The sequence below is a fragment of the Tachypleus tridentatus genome, chromosome 4 (assembly GCF_004210375.1).
Source record: "Tachypleus tridentatus isolate NWPU-2018 chromosome 4, ASM421037v1, whole genome shotgun sequence".
In the NCBI taxonomy this organism is placed as follows: Eukaryota; Metazoa; Arthropoda; class Merostomata; order Xiphosura; family Limulidae; genus Tachypleus; species Tachypleus tridentatus.
Genome location: NC_134828.1, coordinates 113,437,872 through 113,463,492, shown reverse-complemented (window position 1 = coordinate 113,463,492; position 25,621 = coordinate 113,437,872). Strand labels below are relative to the sequence as shown.

Here is a 25,621-nt window from a genome sequence, read left to right as displayed (position 1 = left end):
GGTTTATTAATTCGTTAGACGAGCCAAAGTATAGATATAACAAATACTGGGATAGGTTAATTCTAAACTCAACTGGTGTATTAATTGGTTATAGAGGAATCAAGGTAGAAATAACAAAATTTGGATAAGTTAAGTCCAGATCCATATAGTTTACTAATTAATTGGTTAGAAGAAACAAGATATAAATAACAAACACTTGAATTGGTTAAATCTAGACCCAACTAGTTGACTAGTTCAAGCAAAGTATAAATAACAAGCATTTGAATAAGTTAAATCGAAATCCAACTAGCTTTTTAATTAATTTGATAGAAGAGCCAAGGTAGAAGTAACAAACATTGCTAAATAGTAAGTCCCGATCCAACTTGTTTATTAGTTAACTGGTTAAAAAAAACTATAGTGGAAATGACAAACACCTGGATAGGGTAAGTTCATGGCCAGGTGGCTAAGGCGCCCGACTCCTAATCTCACAGTCGGGAGTTCGAAACCCAGTCGCACCAAACAAGCTCCCCCTTTCAGCCGTAGGAGGCATTATAAAGTGACGGTCAATCCCACTATTCGTTGGTAAAAGAGTAGCCCAAGAGTTGACGGTGGGTGGTGATGACTAGCTGCCTTCCCTCTAGTCTTACACTACTAAATTAGGGGGCTACCGCAGATAGCCCTTGAGTAGCTTTGCGCGAAATAACTTCAATACTTTTACCATATTTTGAAAATAATTATGGCAAAGTTTGAAATCCTAGTGTACTTTTTATTTCTTGTTTTTAAAGGTGCTCAAGAAATCAAACAAATTTACAATTTTAAAGTTCTTTTTACCATAAATTAACAACTTCTGTTGTCCTGTCACACAATGATGAATAAAATACAAGCGCCCCCTGTGGCTCAGCGGTATGTCTGTGGACTTACAACGCTAAAAACCGGGTTTCGATACCCGTGATGGGCAGAGTAGACAGCCCAATGAGTAGCTTTGTGCTTAATTCAAAACAACAACAACATAAAATACAACTAATATACAGATCTCAAGTATATTTTTACAATAAATTAATTAGTAGGAGCTAGTATTTCTATTATTCGATCTCACACTGTTGAATAAAATACGACTCATTTATAGCTCTCAAGTACTTTTTATCATAAATTAACAGCAACTTGTACTTTTGTTATGTTGCCACAAATTGTTGAACAAAATAAAACTAATTTCAATGGTCTCAAATACTTCTGTCTTTATGTATAATGTTCAGGAGATTAAAAAGTTTAATTTTTTTTCTCTACATTTTTGTTATATATTTATCATGAGAGTAATTCATAATATATGACACTTGAATATTTTTATTAACTTGGCTGCCCCCTGCTAGTACAGCGGTAAGTCTACGGATTTACAACCCTAAAATCAGGGGTTCGATTCCCTTCGGTGGGCTCAACAGATAGCCCGATGTGGCTTTGCTAAAAGAAAACACACACACACACACGCACATTAAGTTGGCTAATTTAAAACAGTTCATTTTATCATATGTTGTTGAAAGATTCCATTTACTTCTGTTTTTCTATCACATTTTTGTACAATTGATTGACCAACTGTTTGGAATTAATCACAAAGTTACACAATGGACTATCTGTGCTATACCCACCACGGGTATCGAAACCCGGTTTCTAGCACTGTAACCCCGTAGTCCTGCTACTGGGGAGGATTTGTGAAAACCATTTTAACTCAAAAACCTATTTTATTTATTGTTCAAAAGATTAAGATCAAATTCACAGGTCTTTATGTTACGTAATATAATTTATCTCTCTGTTGAGTCTCTGATATATTATGTTACGTATCACGATTTCAAACAGCCGAACATCTTAATTTTAACTTAAATTAACTGAATGTCAATATCTGTCAAATTCAGGATATTTTGCAACGAGATTGATACACACGATTTTATTTCTTAATACAAATATATTTTATTATACAAACAACAGTACAATTTATAATAATGATTATCACAAATAATGATTGATAAAGAAAAGTTTTACAAATAAACTATACTGAGTCTTCTGTATGGTCCGGAACTGAATATTTTATCGACGGTTCACAATGAGCGAGTGAATTCTGTGTTGATACATAGGTATACTCCATTTGATGGGAAGCTACCTAGCTTTTTCACACGCAAGTTTTTTTTCCGACGAAAATATCTAATGTTCTTTTAGAAATACTAACGTCCAAAGTTAGTTCACCAAAATTAAAAGGTTTATAATGTTCGATATCTATAAACATTCCTGCTCAAATATCCGTTGTTTTCCGATTGATAAGCTTTAATCACCATTACAGCTTCCAAGGTTTATAGTATATGAACTGTGGCAAACCAACAACAATATACTGTCTCTTGGAGGGTCGATTTGGACGTTAGTATTTTAGGGTCAGGTTCTCGAAAGTGCAGTTAGCAACAATTTTAGAAGATACGCTAACGCTTTCGTAAAACGTATATTGTTGATTCTCACAATAGAGAATCTTCTATAAATTTAGAGAATAGATGGAACTTTCGCAAAACACATTTAACAATATAATTTACATAATTTCTAAATATATATTAAACTGAAACAAACATAGATAATAAAATAAATATATAACAGTGAATCTGTAACACTTCAAAAATCCTGACAGTATACAACACAATTACTGCAAATAACTTTATGATAATAAAATTACACAGCACATGAAAATACTTAAATGTTATCTTTCTGGGTCAACACAATCAATAATCACACGACTGCGGTGTCTTCGAAATATAAGTTTCAAAGAAGCAACAGGAATTTTACGTTCAGGTTTTTTAGCCAATTGACAGGTATGACAAGTTTTACAAAACTGAGAAACATCTTCGCGACTTTTTGGCCAAAAGAAATGTCTCATAATTTTGTCACATGTCTTGTTGAAACCTAAATGACCTACCATGGGAAGTTCATGGGCAAATTTCGATATTTCATAAAGATATGCTTTTGGAACAACGATTTGATATACCACAACCCAGTTCTCTGAAGCTGGCACTTTGGTGGTCTCAACTTTATCATAAGCATACCATTTTTGAAAAGTAACCGTTTTTAACTTTCTCTAGTTTATCGTTCGGGAGTGCATATTCAAGTAGTGAGGAGATCTGTGGATCTTTTTATTGCTTGGCAATCAGTTTTTTCTAACAAATGGAACGTCACCAGGTTCTTCACGTCCAACAATGTCACTCACCAAGGAATTATCAATAGGACAATTATTCACAAGACCTCCATCGGATCCATAAATATTTGAGGCAAATCTATAATGTCCTTTGAACATGCATCTATCATTTGTTTTTGGCTTATGTTTTTAACCTGAGCTCGAGTCGCAGCATATGATACGAAGGAAACGACACCAACGTTATCTTTAGATGAAACAGTGATCAACTCGCTAACCATCTTAAGTTCGAAAACATTTTTTTCCAACCAAAACATTTACCAACAATAATGATACACCCTGAACTGACAGAGTAGGTCTTACTCCAACCACAACTAGTCCCAAAAATAATTCTGATGTTAAATAAATGTTATAAAGAGGAACATTAACAAAACCACCCTGATTACCCTGAGTAATAACAGACTCACCAGCAGCAGAACTCGAGTCTAAAGGCAGTACACCTTTTAACAACAATGACTGACCCGCCCCAGAACCATGTAAAATTGGTATTGGATTAGCATTGTCATTTGTCAAAGACACAGAACCAATAACACAACAGGTATAAATTCTTCCCTAATTACATCAGTCTCTTTTTGTGAAATTACGTCCATATGTCTATGTGTTTACTTAGAACAAAGCCACATCAGACTATCTGCTGAGTCCACTGAGGGGAATCAAACCCCTGATTTTAGCATTGCAAATCCATTGACCTTACCTCTGTACCAGCGGGGGATGTTTATACGTGAACATGAACACACTGGATGTTGCCTCCTTTTATTTTTCAAACTCCAACAGTTGGTTATTGTTTGTTTTTCAATTCGAGCAAAGATACACAACAGCTACCTGCACTAAGCCATTCCTCATTTAGCAATGTAAGACTAGAGAGAATGTCATCACCACTCACCAACAACTCTTGGGCTACTCTTTTACTAACGAATAGTGGGATTGACCATCAAATAATAACATTTTAACAGCTGAAAGGGCAAGCATGTTTGATAATAAGGATTTGAACCCGCGACCCTTAAATTATGAGCAGAGCGCTCTAATCACCTGGCCATATAATGGTTATTACAAATAGTTATGATTTATATAGAAAAGTTTTATAAACTTGCCAGTATTGAGTCTTCTATCTGGTCTGAAAAGGAATATTTTATCGACGATTTCACGGTGAGTGAATTAATTCTGTGTTCATACACGGGTACAATTTTACTTGATGGGAAGCTATCTAGCTTTTTCACACGCGAGTTTTTTCCCAACAAAAATATCTAGTTTCCTCATACAAATACTAACATCCAAAGTTAATCCCCTTAAGTTAAACGGTTTGTAATGTTTGAAATGTATAAACGTTCCTGGTGAAACATCTATAGTACGATTAGTACGCATTATTCGCTGTTATAGCTTCCAAGTTTTATAGTATACTAACTGTAGCAAACCAACAAAAATGTACTATCTCTTGTCGTGTCGATTCATAAATGTTTAGGGCGAGGTTCTCGAGAGTTCAGTTGGCAGCAATATTCAAAGATATATTAATACTTTTGTGAAACATATATTGTTGATTCTTATACTCAAGAATCTTCTATAAATTTAGAGAATAGGCGGGGCTTTCGCAATACACATTTAACAATATAAGTTACATGGATTTCCAAACATATATTAAACTGAAACCAATGTGTATTAAAAGAAATATATAACAGTAATTCCCTTACACTTAATTCTTGTCTTTATATCTTTTATTATTAATAACATTCTAAATTTGACCAGTTTCTACCTGAGGTAATTTCAAACTTTAATATCAATATGGAAATGGCTGGAGTTAAGAAGAGTACCACAGAATGTGGTATCTAATGTGAAATGTTAAATATGTTATCAAACGTGAATTATTATAATTTTGTATATACAGAAGGAACTTAATGGAAGACCCCCTATATGTTCCACGTAGGAGACTCATAAGTTTATAAATAATCAGTGAACACATGCCTTACTGCACACTGCTTTTAAGAATTTAAATAAAATATTTTATTTCGGTAATGAATTGAGTAACACTACAAACTAACCTTGTCTCCTCAAAGCTTATTGAGAGCCAACCCAGGGCCAACAAGATTCGGTTTATCCACCGTTTATTACAATTGTTATATAGTAGTCTCTGTTTTCACTAATTATTTTATAAGGGTTTGAAACAATTGTACTATGAATAACAACAAACAGATAAAAAGTGTTGTTCTTACGTACACAGAATTAATGTGATGACTTGACTGTTAAGTGGCAGGCTCTACTTGAATGGGCAAGCTTTCTTTTTATATGAAGTTTTGTCCGTTACTGGGCTTTATTTAGATCTGAAAACAATCATGTTCATATCATTTCATGAACGTAACAAAGATCAAAAACTTAATATAAATGTTAGCTTGCTTTTTAATAAGTAGACACTGAAAATGATGAAAGGTTAGTTCAACAATTAAAGTTACTGCTTATGACATAACAGTTCTATCATTTTATCATGCTTTAAAAATATCTTCTTCTGAACCAGCTGAAATCTGATATTCAGTGTCCTGAGCTATAAATCGAAAAGTTCAAGGTTCAAGTATGCTGTGCAAATGAATCTGTGTCACAGTTTCGCCTGTGATATAGGTAATAGTCAATCCTGCTAGTTGCTTACAAATAGGTACAGTTTTATATCAGAATGTCTATCACTTTAGGCGTCTCTGGCCTGACCTTTTAATCTGAAATATTATTCAAATTATAATGCCAAATTTCTTTATAACCTCCTTCTCTCCATTACATAATAATCAGAAAATTTGTGACTTTTAAATGTCTACTATACTTCTCTCTTTCCATTACACTATGTAACAAAATTTTTTTTACCTTTTCTTGTTTCTGGGCAGAGTTTTATTTCCCAATTGCTTATGCCTAAAGTAGATGGAAAAAGACATATTTTTCTCTTCAAACTTTGTTTTTGTGACCTGGGAGCATATAACGAAAACATAACGAGAGACTATATTTGGGGGCTGATACGTGAAAGTGATTTACATTACAGTTGCAAATCTCAAAAAATTACTCACTTCTAAGCATTTTTGTGTAACCTTAGTATAAATACATGTAAATCTTGATTCATATGTTGTTTTACTCAGACCTTATGTAAATGTGCAAATTTGCCCGTTTTTACATAGAAAATATGTTAATTTCTAAATTTCATTATCCAGGTCACAAAAGCAAAGTTTGAAGGGAATAATGGCCATTTTCTGTACTTTTACAACATAAGTAATTAAGAAATAACACATAGTAACCAGGAACCAAATTTGTGTTACATAGTGTTATTCATTAATATATTTAAATCATCTTTAAAAATGTTTGACTACATTGAAAGACCTCACATTCTTCTATTTATCATATTTTGTTCATAGAAGAAAGACTAACATGTAAATCTTGATTCATATGTTGTTTTACTCAGACCTTATGTAAATGTGCAAATTTGCCCGTTTTTACATAGAAAATATGTTAATTTCTAAATTTCATTATCCAGGTCACAAAAGCAAAGTTTGAAGGGAATAATGGCCATTTTCTGTACTTTTACAACATAAGTAATTAAGAAATAACACATAGTAACCAGGAACCAAATTTGTGTTACATAGTGTTATTCATTAATATATTTAAATCATCTTTAAAAATGTTTGACTACATTGAAAGACCTCACATTCTTCTATTTATCATATTTTGTTCATAGAAGAAAGACTAACATGGCCCAACATGGCCAAGTGGGTTAAGATATTTAAATCATCTTTAAAAATGTTTGACTACATTGAAAGACCTCACATTCTTCTATTTATCATATTTTGTTCATAGAAGAAAGACTATCATGGCCCAACATGGCCAAGTGGGTTAAGATATTTAAATCATCTTTAAAAATGTTTGATTACATTGAAAGACCTCACATTCTTCTATTTATCATACTTTGTTCATGTAAGAAAGACTAACATGGCCCAACATGGCCAAGTGGGTTAAGATATTTAAACCATCTTTAAAAATGTTTGACTACATTGAAAGACCTCACATTCTTCTATTTATCATACTTTGTTCATGGAAGAAGGACTAACCTGGCCCAACATGGCCAAGTGGGTTAAAGGCATTCGACTCGTAATCAGAGGATTGCGGGTTTGAATCCCTGTCACACCAAACATGCTCATCCTTTCAGCCATGTGTGTGGGGCTATAATATGTAAACAAGTACCCCAAAAGTTGGCAATGGGTGGTGATGACTAGCTACCTTCCCTCCAATCTTACACTGCTAAATTAGGGATGACTAGTGTAAATAGACCTTGTGTAGCTTTGCGTGAAATTCCAAAACCAACGTACAGACAAGAACTAACTTGGTATGAATAGCTCTACTAACAGGATAATTTAATTCAAACCTTCTCTAATATCAATACGAAAATGACGAAAAAAAAAGTGGGTCATTTTTTTTAGCTTCCATCAAATTCTTGCCCTCATTGATAGTTAACATTCGAGAAACAATCCTACTTCTACTTGTTATTCTACCTTATATACACGAATGATTTCTGTTTAATTTTTCTTTCATGAAAACAGTATTTTATTATATATCTCAGGATGGCTGGTATGGTATTAACACCTTTACCAAGAAAGCTGAAAACATTTCGACCTTCTAAGGTCATTTTCAGGTAAACAGATAAGAGTGTGAAATTGACCTTTGATGGGCACATCTTAGGGACAGGTACAGGGTTGTAGGTGGTGTGCATTTAGTTGTTAGGTTATTAATTAGTATAGTTATAAAGGTGTTCCTTTATATTGGTTTAATTTTGATTTTAGTTGCTGTATAAGTAGGGCTTTTTTGATCATCCGTTTGTTTATATTTGTTTTCCTATTTAATTTCTGGGTGTTTCCTATAGTTGTGTTTATTTGATTTGCAGTGTTTAGAAACGTGTGAAGGTGCTTTTCTGTGTTGCTTGAATCTGACTTCCATTTTTCTACTTGTTTCTCCAATATATAAGTCATGGCAGTTGTTGTATTTATTTTATAAATAATGTTGGTGTGATGTTTGTCAGTGTAGCTTTTACAGAGTTTTAGTTTTGTACCTGGTTTATGAATAAATTTGGTGTTTACTGGAATGCTGCATTTTAAGTTTTTTTCCAAATGCTGGTTATTTTCTTCGCTGATGTTGGGAACATATGGTATACAGCAGTATAAGGTTTTGTAGTTTGTTGCATCTTGTGATTTATTGTTGTTGGTCTAGGTGTGTGTGTGTGTGTGTGTGTGTGTGTGTGTGTGTGTGTGTGTGTGTGTGTGTGTGTGTGTGTGTGTGTGTGTGTGTGTAATGTTTTCAACTGTTTTTGGAAGAAATTTGTTGATGTTGATGAAGTGCTCTTTTATTTTGTTGATTTCATGATTAATTTTATAGGGTGAGCATAGTTTTGTGGCTGGGTATATTTGGTTTCTTAATGTATTGAGTTTTTGTTTTCTTTCATGTGCTGAGTCCCAGGGAAATATAATCCAGTGCGGGTGATTTTTGTTTCGAATTCTGTATCGGTTCTTGTGATCTTGAGGTTAAGAATATTTTATTTTAAAGTTTCAAATGATATACAAGCTTCTTAATAGAAGTTACTCCCCTTCTATACAGCATACATTTAGTTTCAGTTATTTCAAAGTTTTGTTGAATAAACACAAAAATATTAAATGTTTAGTTTTTGTTTTTAGTGCTAGACATCAAATAATATTATTTGTTGTTTCTGATAGAGTATATTATCAAGACAGTTATTAAAATGCATGTCAGTCTTATGTTTTTACTTCACTGAAAAGTATGATCTTCAAACTATTTTGTTATCAAATGCTTTAAAAATACACCAGAAAAACTCTACATCTTTTTGTACTTGAATTATAAACCAGTGTTAAATTTTTATAAAACACCAGAAAATTTAAACTACAATTGTACACAATATAACAACCTTAACTATACAAATATTTTCATATTCACTCTGTCATTCTAACAGTATTTTCTTCAGTTCTATACAAAACAACAGTATTACTATTTGACTTCAAACAATGGAACTTGTGGTCATGAATATCTACCTGCATCTTCCTTGTATCAGCAGGTGACTTACCATGGTTTTATCATTTAGATTACATCAATACCCTTCTTATGCATCCCTAAAAAATTTAAGAGTCTCATCAAATATCAGCATTCAAGGGTAGTTTTGGTAATTTTTCAGATCACCATATGTTCAATAACAGCTTGTTCACTGTGTATTCAAAGTTGGTTGGATTATTTCTTTGATCACTAGATATCCAGGGAAAGATGGATCTAGATCCAACAGGTCATCAGTAAGCTCCTTCAGAGGGAATAACAAATGAGAGTGATATAATTCTTCACTGATATCAGCTAATAGATGTTAAATTACACTAAAACAATAGATATTATTTAATAATTTCAAAATATTATCATGAATGGTTAATTAAGAAAGGTTATGAATAATTTTCACAAACTGCTATTACTTATACACAAACACGTACAAGTAAGACTTTGAGATATACAACAAGCAAATTTTCATGCACCTAACAAAATAGCCATCAAAATTACACTTACATGCACAAACTTAAATATGCATTTTAAAAGAAATAAATTCACAGACACTTTCTAATCTGGTTATCCTTTATGATAGTATTCCTAGAAAATATTTTTATTTATAAGTAAAACACTTTTACCTTGAACTTTAATGAAGAAGCCCTCTTCAGGTAATGTAGACATTCAGTTGTTAATTCTAAAAGGTCTTCTTTAACTAAACAGAATAAAACTTTCTGATTATAAAAAGCAGCTTTGTATCTACCTTATTAATACTTTCATTATTATGATTTTATATAATGGATATAAACTGCATTACTTTTAAATTTTACAACAAAAATTTCTAATAGAATTCCTTCATGGCATTAATACATATTTATCTTATTGTTGGGGGCAAAACTAAAAGCCTTTAATTTCAAGTAATACCTTTGAAAATTACAAAATGAATATAACAACTTCATTGATGAAACAAAATATATCAACAATGAAGACTTTTAATCTTACCAACAAAACAAAACATCCCACAACTATAGACCCTAAGAAGTACTGTTGTTATGTAATATTTCAAAACTTATGGGTCAGCATATACAACTAACAAGTACCTACATGAAATTAAACATACAACTTATGGGCCATAACATTTCAAACAATAAACTTTTAATATTACTAAACATGTGAAAACTAAAAATTCATACTAATAGGGAATTTTTTCAGTTAAAGTCCTTCAATCAAACTTATTTATATGATTCATAATTTTAAATATAAACAACTTTAATCTTTTAACTGCAAAAAAAAAAACCAAAAGACCTTTCAGTTATTAATAGAGCAAAACAATTCAAAGCTAAGATTTATTAGCATTACAAATAAGATACAGCATTTCAAAACTAATGAGCTTTGTAACCTTTCTAATAAAACTTAGTATTTCTGAAACCAAGTTATTACTAATCTGACTTGATTATTATAAAACCTTTACTAATGTATAAAAACATTTTAAAGACCTTTAATCTTACTAACAGGACAAATTATTTAAAAACTATAGATGTTCTATTTTCAAAATGGGGAAAAATAATTGAAGCTACTGTCTCAAAGTATTTTTATTTAAAACATTTTGTTCTATTAATAAAGTTAACTATTGAATATGAAAAGCATTTAAAATATATATGACAAAAAGAAAAAAAATTGTTAATTTTACTGGTGTAACAAAGAATTTCAAAATTAAAACCCTATAATAAAACCTTTAAACATATTTGACAGAAAATATTTCAAACTTGAAAACATTAACAATTACAAACAGAACAAAATATCTCAAACTGAACAGTTAAAAAAAAACGTTTTTTGAATTAAAGAACTATAACTTTAACAACCAATGGAAGAAGACATTCAAATACCTTTAATTAACTTTCCTTATATGACCAACAACTTAAAAAAATAACACCATTAACATTCTAATGCAAAAACATTTTAGCCCTCTCACTACAGGTGATTATATTTAAAATTTGTTGAAGCTACTCTTATTATCAGTATATATAAATAAACTTGCACCCAAAACATTTTTAATAAACCAAACTTTAATCTTGAGACTTGTACTTTAGGCCTTTTAATTTATTTACCATCCCATTCTTAAGTATGACAGTTAATGTAAGTTACTCACTATAATATAAACAATGCTAGGGCAAAGTATAATTTTCATAGCTTTAAATTTTATTTGTTCATGGAGTCATGATTAGAAAATTAGAGTCATCTGCCACATTTTCTCTTTCACAAACTGCCTATAAGTTTCTGATGTTTAACACTATGCTGTTTGTAATTAATAAAGGAAAGGTTGTATTTAGTTAAATGATGTATGTCACTATGTTGCTTTCGATAGAGAGTTTATCAATTTCATCTTCAGTTTGAAAGATTTCATGATGGTGTTCAGATTACATGGCTAAAATAATTACTTCACAAAACTCTTGTCTTAGTTTGAGAGCCAGTTAAATCATAATAGTTATTGGTTGATTTGGTGTTTTATGGCACAAAGCAGCTAGGTCTATCTGCATCAAACATCCGATAAAAAGTTAACATTAAAGTAAATTTAGTAAAATTCATAAAAACAAATTAAGGTAAAACAACACAGAGTTTAAAAAAAAAACATAAATAGCATAAAAACAATGTTTACATCTAGTCTACAATGTTAAAAGAAAAACTACAGTAATACAAGTTATAGAGAACTTTTTGTAGTGTAACTGTAATTATCATAACTCGCCAGGAAGACTAACAGGTAAGTACAAAATCCACCGTTAGTCACCTGAAGTTGGCCTTACCAGTCCTGGTTCAGAGTTATTTGACATTATAGCCATTTTCAAAAAGTAAAGTAATAAAAGTTTTAAAAAGATTTGTAGCAAAACTTTGATAATAACTCGCCAGGATGACTAATGGCTAGTTCAAACAGCAACATTAGTCACGTGAAGCTGACCTTTCTAGTCCTGGTTTCGAGTTATTTGATGTCATTGCCATTTTCTAATTTCAAATCAAACTAGAGAGACTGTGATTCTTAAAAGGGAAACACATTATAAAATGGTCTAATGTATAAATTAAAAAACTCAAATGACATTAAAAAGATTAATGACCTTTAAAAAACTAAAACATTTCCAAGGTGGACAGTGTCACCATCACCAATAACACTGTCTAACATTATAGTCAAACCTAGGGACAACAGAACATGTTCAAAATGGTGCCGTCTTTGAGAGTTATAACAATGGCAAGTAATATGTGGCTCATTGTGACCTGAGTGTTACACAGACTACACATTGGTGCATCAGTTCCAAATAAAAGAAAATGGTGAGTTAAAAAACTGTGACCAATGTGTAGTCTAGTTAGAACAATTTCTCTTTCTGATCCTTATGGAAGCAAGACAGTCAAAGTCTAATAGTTTTATTTGGAAAAGCTTGTTTTCACATTGCTCACTCCAAGTCGACTGCCAGCTGGCACAGAGCCGAGCTTTAAATACAGGACCATAGTCCACGTATGGAACAAACATAGCGGTGATAGTGCCAGAGCAGATAGATTTAGCTACAATGTTGGCAAGCTTGTTCCTGGAATACCAAGGTAGCCCAGTATCCACAAAAAGTCGATAGAAGTAGATGTTAAAGAGAAATGGGACAGTCGGTTTTAAATATCAGCAAGAACAGGGTGTGAACTAACATAAAGCAATTCCAGGGCCAGTAAAGAACTAAGTGAGTCAGTATTTCCAATCAGGAGTGTCTGCTTTTCTCAGATGACTTAAAGATAGGCTACATTTGGAGACTGTAAGAAGCCATGGTGGTATGGACTGACCAGTGGATACAGCAATGTTATCCAAGGACAGACCCAATTCATCCAAATGCACTTGGATACAAAGGCCAAAAGGAGCAATAGCAGATCATCTTTCCTGAAAAAGTATGGCCCACCGAGGAATGAAAACACAACCCCAGGTGGGATGCTTTGGTAAGGAACGAACTTTCAAAACACATAGTAAAGACAACTGCAAACAGCAGAGGTGCAAAGAAGGTTCATGAGACTCCATGTATAAGCTCTGAACTGGGGAAGTGTGGAAAGTCCCAGTGCACAGCCAAAGTCTTTGATGATGAATGGAGTCCAGCATCTTTAAGGCTGAAGTTCTGGCAGAGCCACAGACAAGTTATCCATAGTTGAGTTTCGATCGAATAAGAGCATGATATATCTTTAGCATAGAACATCGATTCGCTTCCCAAGTGGTGGAAGAGAGGACATGGAGGATGTGTGGTATAAAGGTCAATTTACAGTCAAAGATAAGCCCAAGAACTTTGCCTCACGGACCACAGGCAGCCCAACTTCACTGATAACGGAGTTAAGGATCAGGGTGAATACCCCATCGGCAGTAAGAGTGCACACAAGAGGTTTTAGAGAAAGAGAAGTTAAAGCCATTTGCTGTGGTCCACTTCAGTAAATGATTGAGGGCAGTCTGCAGCTGCGACTCAATATACCTCATGTTCAACAACTGACATGAGATGTGAAAGTCGTCGACATAGAGTCCGTTTGCAACAGTGAGAGGGAGTTGTTCAGTGATGGCATTAATCTTTATACTGAAAAGTGTGACACTCAAAACACAGCCCTGAGGGACTCCAAGTTCCTGTAGAAAAGAACAGGAAAGTGTCTAACCCACGCGAACTTGGAATCTCCTGTCTATTAAAAAATTTTAAATAAAAATGGGCAAATGGCCACGTAACCCATACATTAGAAGGTCTCACAAAATGCAATACCTCCATGTTGTATCATAAGTCTTCTCAATGTCAAAGAATACTGATACAAGATGTTGTTTGAGAAAGGCTTCTCTAATTGACGTTTCAAGTCGAATCAGGTGGTTCATGGTGGAGAGCTATCATCGGAACCAGCATTGGGTGGGCAAGGGGAAATTGTGTGATTCGAGGAACCAAACATGACAAGCACTAACCATCCTCTCTAAAGTCTTACAGAAACAGCTTGTCAAAGCAACTGAATGATAGTTTCAAGGAATCTTTGGATCCTTTCCAGGCTTAGAGAAAGGTAGGATAATAGCCTAGCACCAGACATAAAAAAAACATTTTCCTGTGAAGGGCCAGTTTGAGTTCCATCAGTGTAAAGGGACGATTATAGTCATAAAGACAATCAGCTTGAAAGGAAAGAAGTAATTGCTCTGCCCAAGTCTTCATGGGTAAGAAGGTGGAAGAAAACATGTTGAGGTTTCAGGAATACATTGAGCAGCTGCTTGCATAATACAGTCAGTTACTGCTGCCACACAGTCATCTACAGATGGCTTACAGACGATGGCAGGATCAAGTTCTGAGAGAGCAGTGAAAGAGGGCCAGTTTGAGTGATCCAGCTTCCATCAGGGTGCGTGGATTGGGAAGCATCCACCATGGCCAGTCTCTCTCAAAATTATAGGAAAATGATCATTGCCTCGTGGATTATTGTGAACCCTCCATGAAAAATGGGAGAATAGTGAAGGGGTGCAAATTGAAAGATTAATAGCAGTAAAGAACTGACTAGGTGCATGAAAATAAGTAGAAGAACCAGTATTGAATAGAGAAAGTTTGCGATCAGAGAGCATATGCTCTATAGAGCGACCCCTCCCATCAATATCAGCATTTTCTCAGAGGAGATGATGTCCATTAAAGTCTTCTAGGATTAAAAAGGGAGACGGCAACTGTTCAATGAGAGCATCAAGGTCTGATTGATCATATGTCTCTCCAGGTGACAGATAGAGAGAACAAACAGTGATGGTATGACCCAAGGAAACACGGATAGCTAGAGCCTTCAAAGGTGTTTCGAGTGGCAAAGACAGGGTGGGCACATGCTGATCAACCAACAGTGCTACCCTTCCATGCACTCATCCATCACATAGCCTGTCATCTCTGTACAAAGAAAACTGCCAAAAGGTGACTATATCGGTAGGTTTCAGAAATGTATCCTACAAGGAAAGACATACAGGATGGTAGGAAGCAATCAGTGTTTTGATGTCATTCAGATTAGAACGTAAACCTCGACCATTCCATTGTATCAAGGTGGCCATTTTTTATGTAGGCAAATTGGGTGGAGAATCCTTCTGTTTTCGACCACATCTTTTTTCTTTATTGTCTTTATTTGACGGAGGTCTATCAACCTCCATGGATACTGCTCTGGGTCGATTGGGCAGGTTTTTGTTGTTGGAAGGGGATTCCAGTGACTGAGGAGACGAACGAATGATTGTTGTGTATCTTGGGGTGGAAGAAGATGTATCTGAGGAAATTCTTGTACCCGAAACCAAAGGATGTGGATCTTGTGGTTTGTTGGAATGTATGGAAGGGACAGAGATGGGTGTAGAAGTTGATTCATCAACTTTTTAACCATGGAGGTCAAAAGGCTTTTCATTTGTTTTGAGAACGATTCTCTTGGAGGCACAAAGATCTGTCTGCACTCCCACTGTAGTTGTGGAACAAAGTGCAGCAGCATATGTCCGAGAAGAAGTGGTGGACAGCAATTTTCAAGTCTCAGGATAAGTAATATTATGAATTGTTTTCAAATGCTGCACCTCTTTTTCTTCCAACCATTTAGGGCAAGAACGAAAGTAGGATGGGTGAGAATTATTGCAGCTGATACAATGAAGATTCGTTTCACACTCAGACATCGTGGTCCTTGCCACCACAAGGAGCACATGTCAAGGAAACACAACATGACATCTTTGAGTGACCAAACCGCTGACACTGGAAACATCGAAGAGGGTTTGGAATGTATGGCTGTATCATGCAAATAAGAGAACATGCCTTGATGGTGGCAGGTGGACATGGTGATGTAAAATGTCAGAATGAGGACATTGGTCAGCATTGTAATTCCATCTTTGCGAGTGAAGATACGCCTCACTACAGAAACTCCTTGAGTGGAGAAACCAGCGAAATTCTCTGACTTGGGGATGTTCTTCAAATCCCTCTCAACAATAACTTCTCATGATGAATTCAGGATAGCACGAGGTGTAACCCTTAAATAGGTATTTCTCCAATTGCATTTGAATTCAAGAGGAGCTCACTGTGTTGAGATGTGAATGTTTTCACCAATATGACACCATATCGAAGCTTCTTTACTGACTTTGGAGAGCCAGCAAGTCCCTCTAGTCCCTTCTGAATGAAAAAGGAAGACATTTGCCTGAAAGTTTTGTCTGAAAAAAAATGTGGGATAAGAAAATGAGGTACAATAGAGTTATAGATGTTGAAGACTGTTGCTCAGAATCTTCAAAATGTGGTCGTTTACCTATGGACTGTTTTTTCACTATTTTCAGTTTTTATATATAGAGGATCCATAATAATGAAAAAAAGAATATTTTGCTGTTCACTGACCAAACCCACCATGGAGCCCTATGAGGGGACACATTACAATGTCAAAAAAGGACAATGCAACAATGCTAGGGTTTCATGAGCACTATACCCACACACCAGCATCAGATACAATGTTCACAACACCTGTTGAAAGCATCCAACACTGGTACTTGGTTGACCCAAGCTCAAGTGGACCAGCCAACTGAGCCAAGGCAGCCCGTCTACAGGAATTCAAGGCCAAAGTGATGTGTTACGATAAACCTCTCACCACCAGGATCCTCTCCTCCCCTTCACGGGTCGTCAAGCACAGCTAACACGTGGGTGTATGTTTAGATCCCAGAAGAGGTAAAATGAAAGAACAGAACCTTCCCTGGGTGGTCCCCTCATCACGTACCAGAATCCACCACAAGGGGCATAATAGTAATGGAACATTACTTACTATTTCATATTATTAGATGCGTTATGGAAAGAGTTAATGTTACTTTTAACTTATAAGCAGATTTAATGCTTCCAGTAAAATAACCTTTAGCTTGCTTGCAATTATACCTTTAGCTTTCTTACATAACAAAAAATACAATAGTTAACATTTTCTTCACTTGTAAAGGTATCCCAGGTTGGTATCCCTCTGCAACAGGAAGATCTATTACCTCATACACATGCTGTATACTTTCCTGCCCATTAAACAGGCCTTGAACCAACTACCACTCCTATAAATGTTTACGTCTTGTTCCAGCAATGAAGTAACTGTTGTAATCCTGTGGTCCTTAACCAACAAAACCTTGATACACAGAAATCTTCATCAGTATCACAATCATTTTCGATGAGATTTTAAAATCCCTGGAAGTGGGGATGAAGGATGAGAAGATGAAACAGAAAGGTAAGTGTCCATCTGAAATACATTCATAGGTAAGGAAAACGTCTGCACCATTAAGAGCCAGAATCTTTCTGTGAACACTGTGGAGGGGCCACTACAGACATGTTATAAAGGTGTATCTCAGAATGGCTGGGATGGATATTAACACTTTTATTGATAAGCAGAGAACAATGTTTTGACCTTCATGGGTTGAAACGTTGTTCTCTGTGTATCAATAGAAGTGTTAATATCCATCCCAGCCATTCTGAGATATATGTTTATTTCAAGTGAGTTTCTCATCATCAAGAAGAACATTATAAAGGTTAGCTGTTTTCTGAAAAATGACAGAAACAGAAAACCCATGTGGAGTAGCTTCCACAAGACTGAAGGTTACTGTTTGGGGCAGCACTTTGTGGGAGACCTCATCCTTCTTAAGCAGGGAATACCCTTCAGCCAAGTGTTATTTATTTATTGATATATTTCATCTGTATTACACAGAGATCTACAGTAAAAGATATTGAGTAAATACAGTTCCAGCAGTAATTTGTCACAAAGGAGGGCACAGTGTAAGAGTATGTTGGTGTGACTAGAGATCTAGGCTATTCTGTCTTAGTGAAATACTTACAAGATTGGTGAAGAAAGAAGGTCTCAACTGTGTTTAAAGACAACTCCAAATTCTATCCAGCTAGAAGAACAGGATGATATGCAGTGGATAAAACACTGGACAAATGCAACTGGGTCCCACCAAAAGATGGTGCAATGGGCTACTATCACCAAAGACAGCACACTTGAGGCAGCTTTATGGGCAAGACAATACCTAATGTTGTTTTTTTGGAAAAGATGTGGTAAATGGCCTGTTAATTATATTGCTACAGCAGTCTTGCAGAAAATCCCATCTCAATGGTGGACAATGAGCAGGGTTGGATGGGTTTAATGATCTCCCACACACATCCACACTTGATGCAGATTTCAAGTAAGTATTCCTCATGAGAAAATGACAAGTACTCAACAGGTTTATGTGTAAGGAACACAGGGTGCAGTTCATCATCTATCATTTGATCTGGTGAGTCTTGTCCCCTCCTGGTCAATGGTTTATATGTAAGGAACACAGGGTGCAGTTCATCATCTATCATTTGATCTGGTCAGTCTTGTCCCCTCCTGGTCAATGGTTTATATGTAAGGAACACAGGGTGCAGTTCATCATCTATCATTTGATCTGGTGAGTCTTGTCCCCTCCTGGTCAATGGTTTATATGTAAGGAACACAGGGTGCAGTTCATCATCTATCATTTGATCTGGTGAGTCTTGTCCCCTCCTGGTCAATGGTTTATATGTAAGGAACACAGGGTGCAGTTCATCATCTATCATTTGATCTGGTGAGTCTTGTCCCCTCCTGGTCAATGGTTTATATGTAAGGAACACAGGGTGCAGTTCATCATCTATCATTTGATCTGGTGAGTCTTGTCCCCTCCTGGTCAATGGTTTATATGTAAGGAACACAGGGTGCAGTTCATCATCTATCATTTGATCTGGTGAGTCTTGTCCCCTCCTGGTCAATGGTTTATATGTAAGGAACACAGGGTGCAGTTCATCATCTATCATTTGATCTGGTGAGTCTTGTCCCCTCCTGGTCAATGGTTTATATGTAAGGAACACAGGGTGCAGTTCATCATCTATCATTTGATCTGGTGAGTCTTGTCCCCTCCTGGTCAATGGTTTATATGTAAGGAACACAGGGTGCAGTTCATCATCTATCATTTGATCTGGTCAGTCTTGTCCCCTCCTGGTCAATGGTTTATATGTAAGGAACACAGGGTGCAGTTCATCATCTATCATTTGATCTGGTGAGTCTTGTCCCCTCCTGGTCAATGGTTTATATGTAAGGAACACAGGGTGCAGTTCATCTATCATTTGATCTGGTGAGTCTTGTCCCCTCCTGGTCAATGGTTTATATGTAAGGAACACAGGATGCAGTTCATCATCTATCATTTGATCTGGTCAGTCTTGTCCCCTCCTGGTCAATGGTTTATATGTAAGGAACACAGGATGCAGTTCATCATCTATCATTTGATCTGGTCAGTCTTGTCCCCTCCTGGTCAATGGTTTATATGTAAGGAACACAGGGTGCAGTTCATCATCTATCATTTGATCTGGTCAGTCTTGTCCCCTCCTGGTCAATGGTTTATATGTAAGGAACACAGGGTGCAGTTCATCATCTATCATTTGATCTGGTGAGTCTTGTCCCCTCCTGGTCAATGGTTTATATGTAAGGAACACAGGGTGCAGTTCATCATCTATCATTTGATCTGGTGAGTCTTGTCCCCTCCTGGTCAATGGTTTATATGCAAGGAACACAGGGTGCAGTTCATCATCTATCATTTGATCTGGTGAGTCTTGTCCCCTCCTGGTCAATGGTTTATATGTAAGGAACACAGGGTGCAGTTCATCATCTATCATTTGATCTGGTCAGTCTTGTCCCCTCCTGGTCAATGGTTTATATGTAAGGAACACAGGGTGCAGTTCATCATCTATCATTTGATCTGGTCAGTCTTGTCCCCTCCTGGTCAATGGTTTATATGTAAGGAACACAGGGTGCAGTTCATCATCTATCATTTGATCTGGTGAGTCTTGTCCCCTCCTGGTCAATGGTTTATATGTAAGGAACACAGGGTGCAGTTCATCATCTATCATTTGATCTGGTCAGTCTTGTCCCCTCCTGGTCAATGGTTTATATGTAAGGAACACAGGGTGCAGTTCATCATCTATCATTTGATCTGGTGAGTCTTGTCCCCTCTTGGTCAATGGTTTATATGTAAGGAACACAGGGTGCAGTTCATCATCTATCATTTGATCTGGTGAGTCTTGTCCCCTCCTGGTCAATGGTTTATATGTAAGGAACACAGGGTGCAGTTCATCATCTATCATTTGATCTGGTGAGTCTTGTCCCCTCCTGGTCAATGGTTTATATGTAAGGAACACAGGGTGCAGTTCATCATCTATCATTTGATCTGGTGAGTCTTGTCCCCTCCTGGTCAATGGTTTATATGTAAGGAACACAGGGTGCAGTTCATCATCTATCATTTGATCTGGTGAGTCTTGTCCCCTCCTGGTCAATGGTTTATATGTAAGGAACACAGGGTGCAGTTCATCATCTATCATTTGATCTGGTGAGTCTTGTCCCCTCCTGGTCAATGGTTTATATGTAAGGAACACAGGGTGCAGTTCATCATCTATCATTTGATCTGGTGAGTCTTGTCCCCTCCTGGTCAATGGTTTATATGTAAGGAACACAGGGTGCAGTTCATCATCTATCATTTGATCTGGTGAGTCTTGTCCCCTCCTGGTCAATGGTTTATATGTAAGGAACACAGGGTGCAGTTCATCATCTATCATTTGATCTGGTGAGTCTTGTCCCCTCCTGGTCAATGGTTTATATGTAAGGAACACAGGGTGCAGTTCATCATCTATCATTTGATCTGGTCAGTCTTGTCCCCTCCTGGTCAATGGTTTTGTTTTAGTTGAGGAACTTCTAATTGGTTGGAATGTATAACAAAAAACGTTATACACACACAGAATCAACAGGTTTATATGTAAGGAACACAGGGTGCAGTTCATCATCTATCATTTGATCTGGTGAGTCTTGTCCCCTCCTGGTCAATGGTTTTGTTTTAGTTGAGGAACTTCTAATTGGTTGGGATGTATAACAAAAAACGTTATACACACACAGAAGAGCCATTAAACATACAGATGGCATGGGGATGATTGAAAAATACAACAAGCAAACCTCATCACACTAAAGCATTGGGATAGACTGGAGAATGACAAAGTGAAGGGAGGCAAAAACCAGAGACATACGAGACCACTCAATGATGCAAATAAGCAAGATCAATTTGTTAGATTTAATTTACATACTGACTGTAAGGTCTCTTTTAAAGGTTGGGGGACAAAAAAAGAGGTTGTGATATGTTGAATCTGATGAGAGGAGACACAAAAGATCCCCCAACCCCCCAAAAACATATGTGAGGCATATAAGTTGATGAACCAAACTTATTAAAGTGGAAATGGAAAAGTCCTAAGAGGAAGAGACCTGCCACAGTAAAAACCAACAATGGCAATTTCCACAAAAAAGGGCAGTCTAAGCAAGGCAGCAAAGTACAGCCAATACAGGATCCAAAGGAAAACAAATGACAGCCAATACAGGATCCAAAAGAAAACAAAGGACAGCCAATACAGGATCATTGCCTTCATAGGTTACACCATGGGAAAAAAATCACGTCATACAAGGGAATGGAAGATGTAGTAACACGATGTTGTGAAAACTGAATATCACAGTTGACTGATGAAATAACTCCAAAATGGGAGTTGTAAAACACTGATCTGAGAGGTTTCAAAATGGGAATAATTACAACTGAAGACATTTAGGTTTAAAGACCACTCTGTGGAATAGTTTCTTCCAAAGTAAGAGAAGTGGTTCCTTATGAAATACAAACTGTAGGGGCAAATAAGGGAAATTCAGAGCAAGAAAGCAAAGTTCCTGAGAGCAGGCATCTCTCTGGTGGTTGACTGAAGTAATAAGTATAGAGTTGTCCAAGTAGATTACTACAAGATGACCAGACAACTCTGACAGAAAAAGAAGGCAAGTCTGAAAAATTGTAGTAATCTCTAAAAAATCAATAAGCAAAGAATGTTTCTTTGGAGAGTGGTACTGATGAGAACTTCTCCCCAACCAGAAAGAGGGGGAAAATGCAAGACTAGCTAAAGGGGGTGTGGTATACTCCAGGCTGTGTTGATGAGATCAAACCACAGAGAAGAAACTTGTAACAAAAGGGTAGTCAGTGAATTACAAGGGACAAGTTCCAGTGATCCCTCAGAACCCACTGAAGGGGACATGTGGTACATGACTGAGAGAAATCAGAGCTTGTAGGGAAGCAAGAGTCCCCAGATGTGAGAGAAAAGTGTCTTGGATATCAAAATCTCCATGATACAAATCCACAAAGGTGAAGGCAGGGCCCACCCCAAGTGGACAAGAAACAAAGTAAGGATTAAAACAGACTTGGAAACTTAGAACAGCTAGCCATAAAGAGAGGCCTTTTGAAGAAGAGTAAAACTAGTCAAGATGGGCCAGAAGACAGACGACCTAATAATGGAAATAAAAGGTACATGGGATATATATATGCTAAACTAAGAAATACATGATTCAGCTGAAAACATAAGTGGCAATAGCTAAATTGATGGGGAGGGTATAGAAATGAAAGACAGGACAACTGAGGACAAACCAGAGGAATCACAAGACCAAGAACATATGACGAAGTGAAGTCATTTGAATCATCAGCCCAACATAGACTGAAAAGGTCATTAACACAGAATCAAGGACCAGTGGGAAGGTGATTTAGAGATGACAAGTCAATGTCAGGATGTTAGGCTTATGACTTCATCAGAATGACAAAAACAAGAAAATTAAAGCTTTGAGAGGGCTATGTGGCAGGTTCTCCAGTTCCTATTGCCAACAAAGAGGACAAAATATCTTAAAAATTATGACAAAAATGTAGAGGACCATTAAGAAAAGGGCAATGAGGAAGAAGAGGTGGAGTTTGAAAGAGGAGAAACAAATATTGAAGTGGAACACGCAGGCCCCCCAGGTTCACTGGAGAAGGATGAATACAGGAAAGTAAAGTGGGAAAGGTGGGCACTGAAAGAACCAGTTTAGGATCAGTTTCACAGAAAGTGTCCCCACCAAAAGCTGTGACAACTAGCCACATAGGATGGAATGAAGAATTAAAAGAACAAAATAATCAGGAAAAGAAGAGAATTATCTTAATGTCATATCCACAGATCAGTAGCAGACCAAGGTATTCATAGAGAAGTGAAACAGAAAATCACATTAATGAAGGTCATATCCACAGATCAGTAGCAGACAGAGGTATTCATAGAGAAGTGAAACAGAAAATCAAATTAATGAAGGTCATATCCACAGATCAGTAGCAGACCAAGGTATTCATAGAGAAGTGAAACAGAAAATCAAATTAATGAAGGTCATATCCACAGATCAGTAGCAGACCAAGGTATTCATAGAGAAGTGAAACAGAAAATCAAATTAATGAAGGTCATATCCACAGATCAGTAGCAGACCAAGGTATTCATGGAGAAGTGAAACAAAAAATCAAATTAATGAAGGTCATATCCACAGATCAGTAGCAGACAGGAATTCATAGAGAAGTGAAACAGAAAATCAAATTAATGAAGGTCATATCCACAGATCAGTAGCAGACAGAGGAATTCATAGAGAAGTGAAACAGAAAATCAAATTAATGAAGGTCATATCCACAGATCAGTAGCAGACAGAGGAATTCATAGAGAAGTGAAACAGAAAATCAAATTAATGAAGGTCATATCCACAGATCAGTAGCAGACAGAGGTATTCATAGAGAAGTGAAACAGAAAATCAAATTAATGAAGGTCATATCCACAGATCAGTAGCAGACAGAGGTATTCATAGAGAAGTAAAACAGAAAATCAAATTAATGAAGGCAATGAGAGAAAATAAGACTTGTAAAAAATGGCAGGATCCATAAAGCTGATATGAGTCCAAAGGTAAAAGCCCAGAATTGCAGGACCTAACCATTGTGCACAAAGAACACTGATACTGGTGACACACCACCCCTAAACTGAAGATACTACAACCAAGTTAAATATATACAATCCCAGTAAAAAAATAGTTTAACACAAGTCAAAGAAATCTCTATAGAACTCTAACTCCCCATCATTTTACTTCCTTCCAACAGTTCCTCATCTACACAAACTAACACCTAAAATTTAATAGAATTAAATCAACCAACTTCATTCCCATCCAGATCTACATTTTACTTCCTTCCAACAGTTCCTCATCTACACAAACTAACACCTAAAATTTAATACAATTAAATCAACCAACTTCATTCCTAATAGTATTCTTTCTAACCTCCTGAAAGCCACTGATAGCTAATGTCCCCCTTACATGTAAAAGGTTAAGATCCTCTCGAATCCTGCTGCTGCTTCCCACAGTCTTCCCTTTGTCTGTTGTCTCTACTTTAATGATGCTAGCCTCCAACCAATAAACTCTACACAAAAACTGCACATTTTCACTACTAGCACTAGCTTCCTTAAAAATACACACCAGTCCCAAGTTCCAAAACAAAACCCACTCATTGCACCAATAAAACTTAATAAACTGTAATCACTTAATTCCAACACTAGTCTCAACTATTGTATTCGTAACCTCAAAATAAATATTCAGTACTAATTTTAAATAACAGTAGCCTATTGCCAAAATTGTTACTGTTAAGCCAAATGTTTTAGAATCAATTATATTCCAGTTTTTTATCCCTACTTTGTGTTCACACTAAAGTAAATAAGTTTATCTTTAATTTTATAGCAGTGACAAATAGTTAGTCTTTTACTCTATTTGATATTTATGTAATACTAATATTAATAGTGATAATACAATGTATTTAACCAGATTTAAAACATACCTATCACTAAATTTAAACTAATGGATCTGGACTAAAGTCAAGTAAATAAGATATTCCTAAACTAGTCTTAAGATTATATTTGTTTATGATAAGAAGGTATTTAACAACCTGTTTTACAGTTTACCAGTAAAATAAATTCAGCTGAGCCTAAAAGTAAAATCACATGCCCTAAGCCTAATCTAATAGCCCTATAATTTTTACTTAACAACCTTATTAAATAGAGTTAATTTTTTGTTATTTAACCTTAAAAGATATTAATGTAATTACTGTCAACAATATCACTCAGAGAAAAAAACACACAAAGCTAATAAAACAAAGCATTCAAATCATTTTAAATAACAGCATAAAAACAGTATATTAAAATGGCTATATTTATTACTGGATTAAGTTTTACTTTTGCCCATGTAGGTAATTTGCTCTAATCAAAGGTAAACATGAAATTCTAGAACACTTACATTCTAAAAAAAAAAACATCCCTTATTTATTTCCACAAACTCAGAAATAAACAAAAAATGATAGAAAGAAACAGTGGACAATTTGTATTGCCACTTTACGTTCTGATTTACAATATAAAAAACTGTCAAGTCTGTTCTGATATCAATGTTAAGCCTTAAAAATGTTCTACTATTATGATATTTGTAATAATTTGTTTTGCATGTATTTAGCTCACAGCAGACTATATAAATTCTGTGTATTTT

At 35.7% G+C, this 25,621-nt stretch overlaps 1 protein-coding gene and 1 long non-coding RNA gene across 4 annotated transcripts in view; one reads left to right on the top strand and one right to left on the bottom strand.

Moving 5' to 3' along the window:
- Nucleotides 1-25,621, top strand: part of LOC143249903 (uncharacterized) — a 68,169-nt gene that overhangs the window by 20,532 nt on the left and 22,016 nt on the right. The window lies entirely within an intron of this gene.
- LOC143249902 (TELO2-interacting protein 2-like) overlaps nucleotides 8,725-25,621 on the bottom strand; it is a 41,332-nt gene continuing 24,435 nt past the window's right edge. For both annotated transcript variants that reach the window (XM_076500497.1, XM_076500496.1), the window contains 2 exons: nucleotides 9,883-9,956; nucleotides 8,725-9,509 (listed from right to left, as the gene is read on the bottom strand). In XM_076500497.1, coding sequence (XP_076356612.1) covers nucleotides 9,417-9,509; nucleotides 9,883-9,956 — 167 coding nt within the window. In that variant the 3' untranslated portion in view covers nucleotides 8,725-9,416. The remainder of the gene's footprint in view (nucleotides 9,510-9,882; nucleotides 9,957-25,621) is intronic.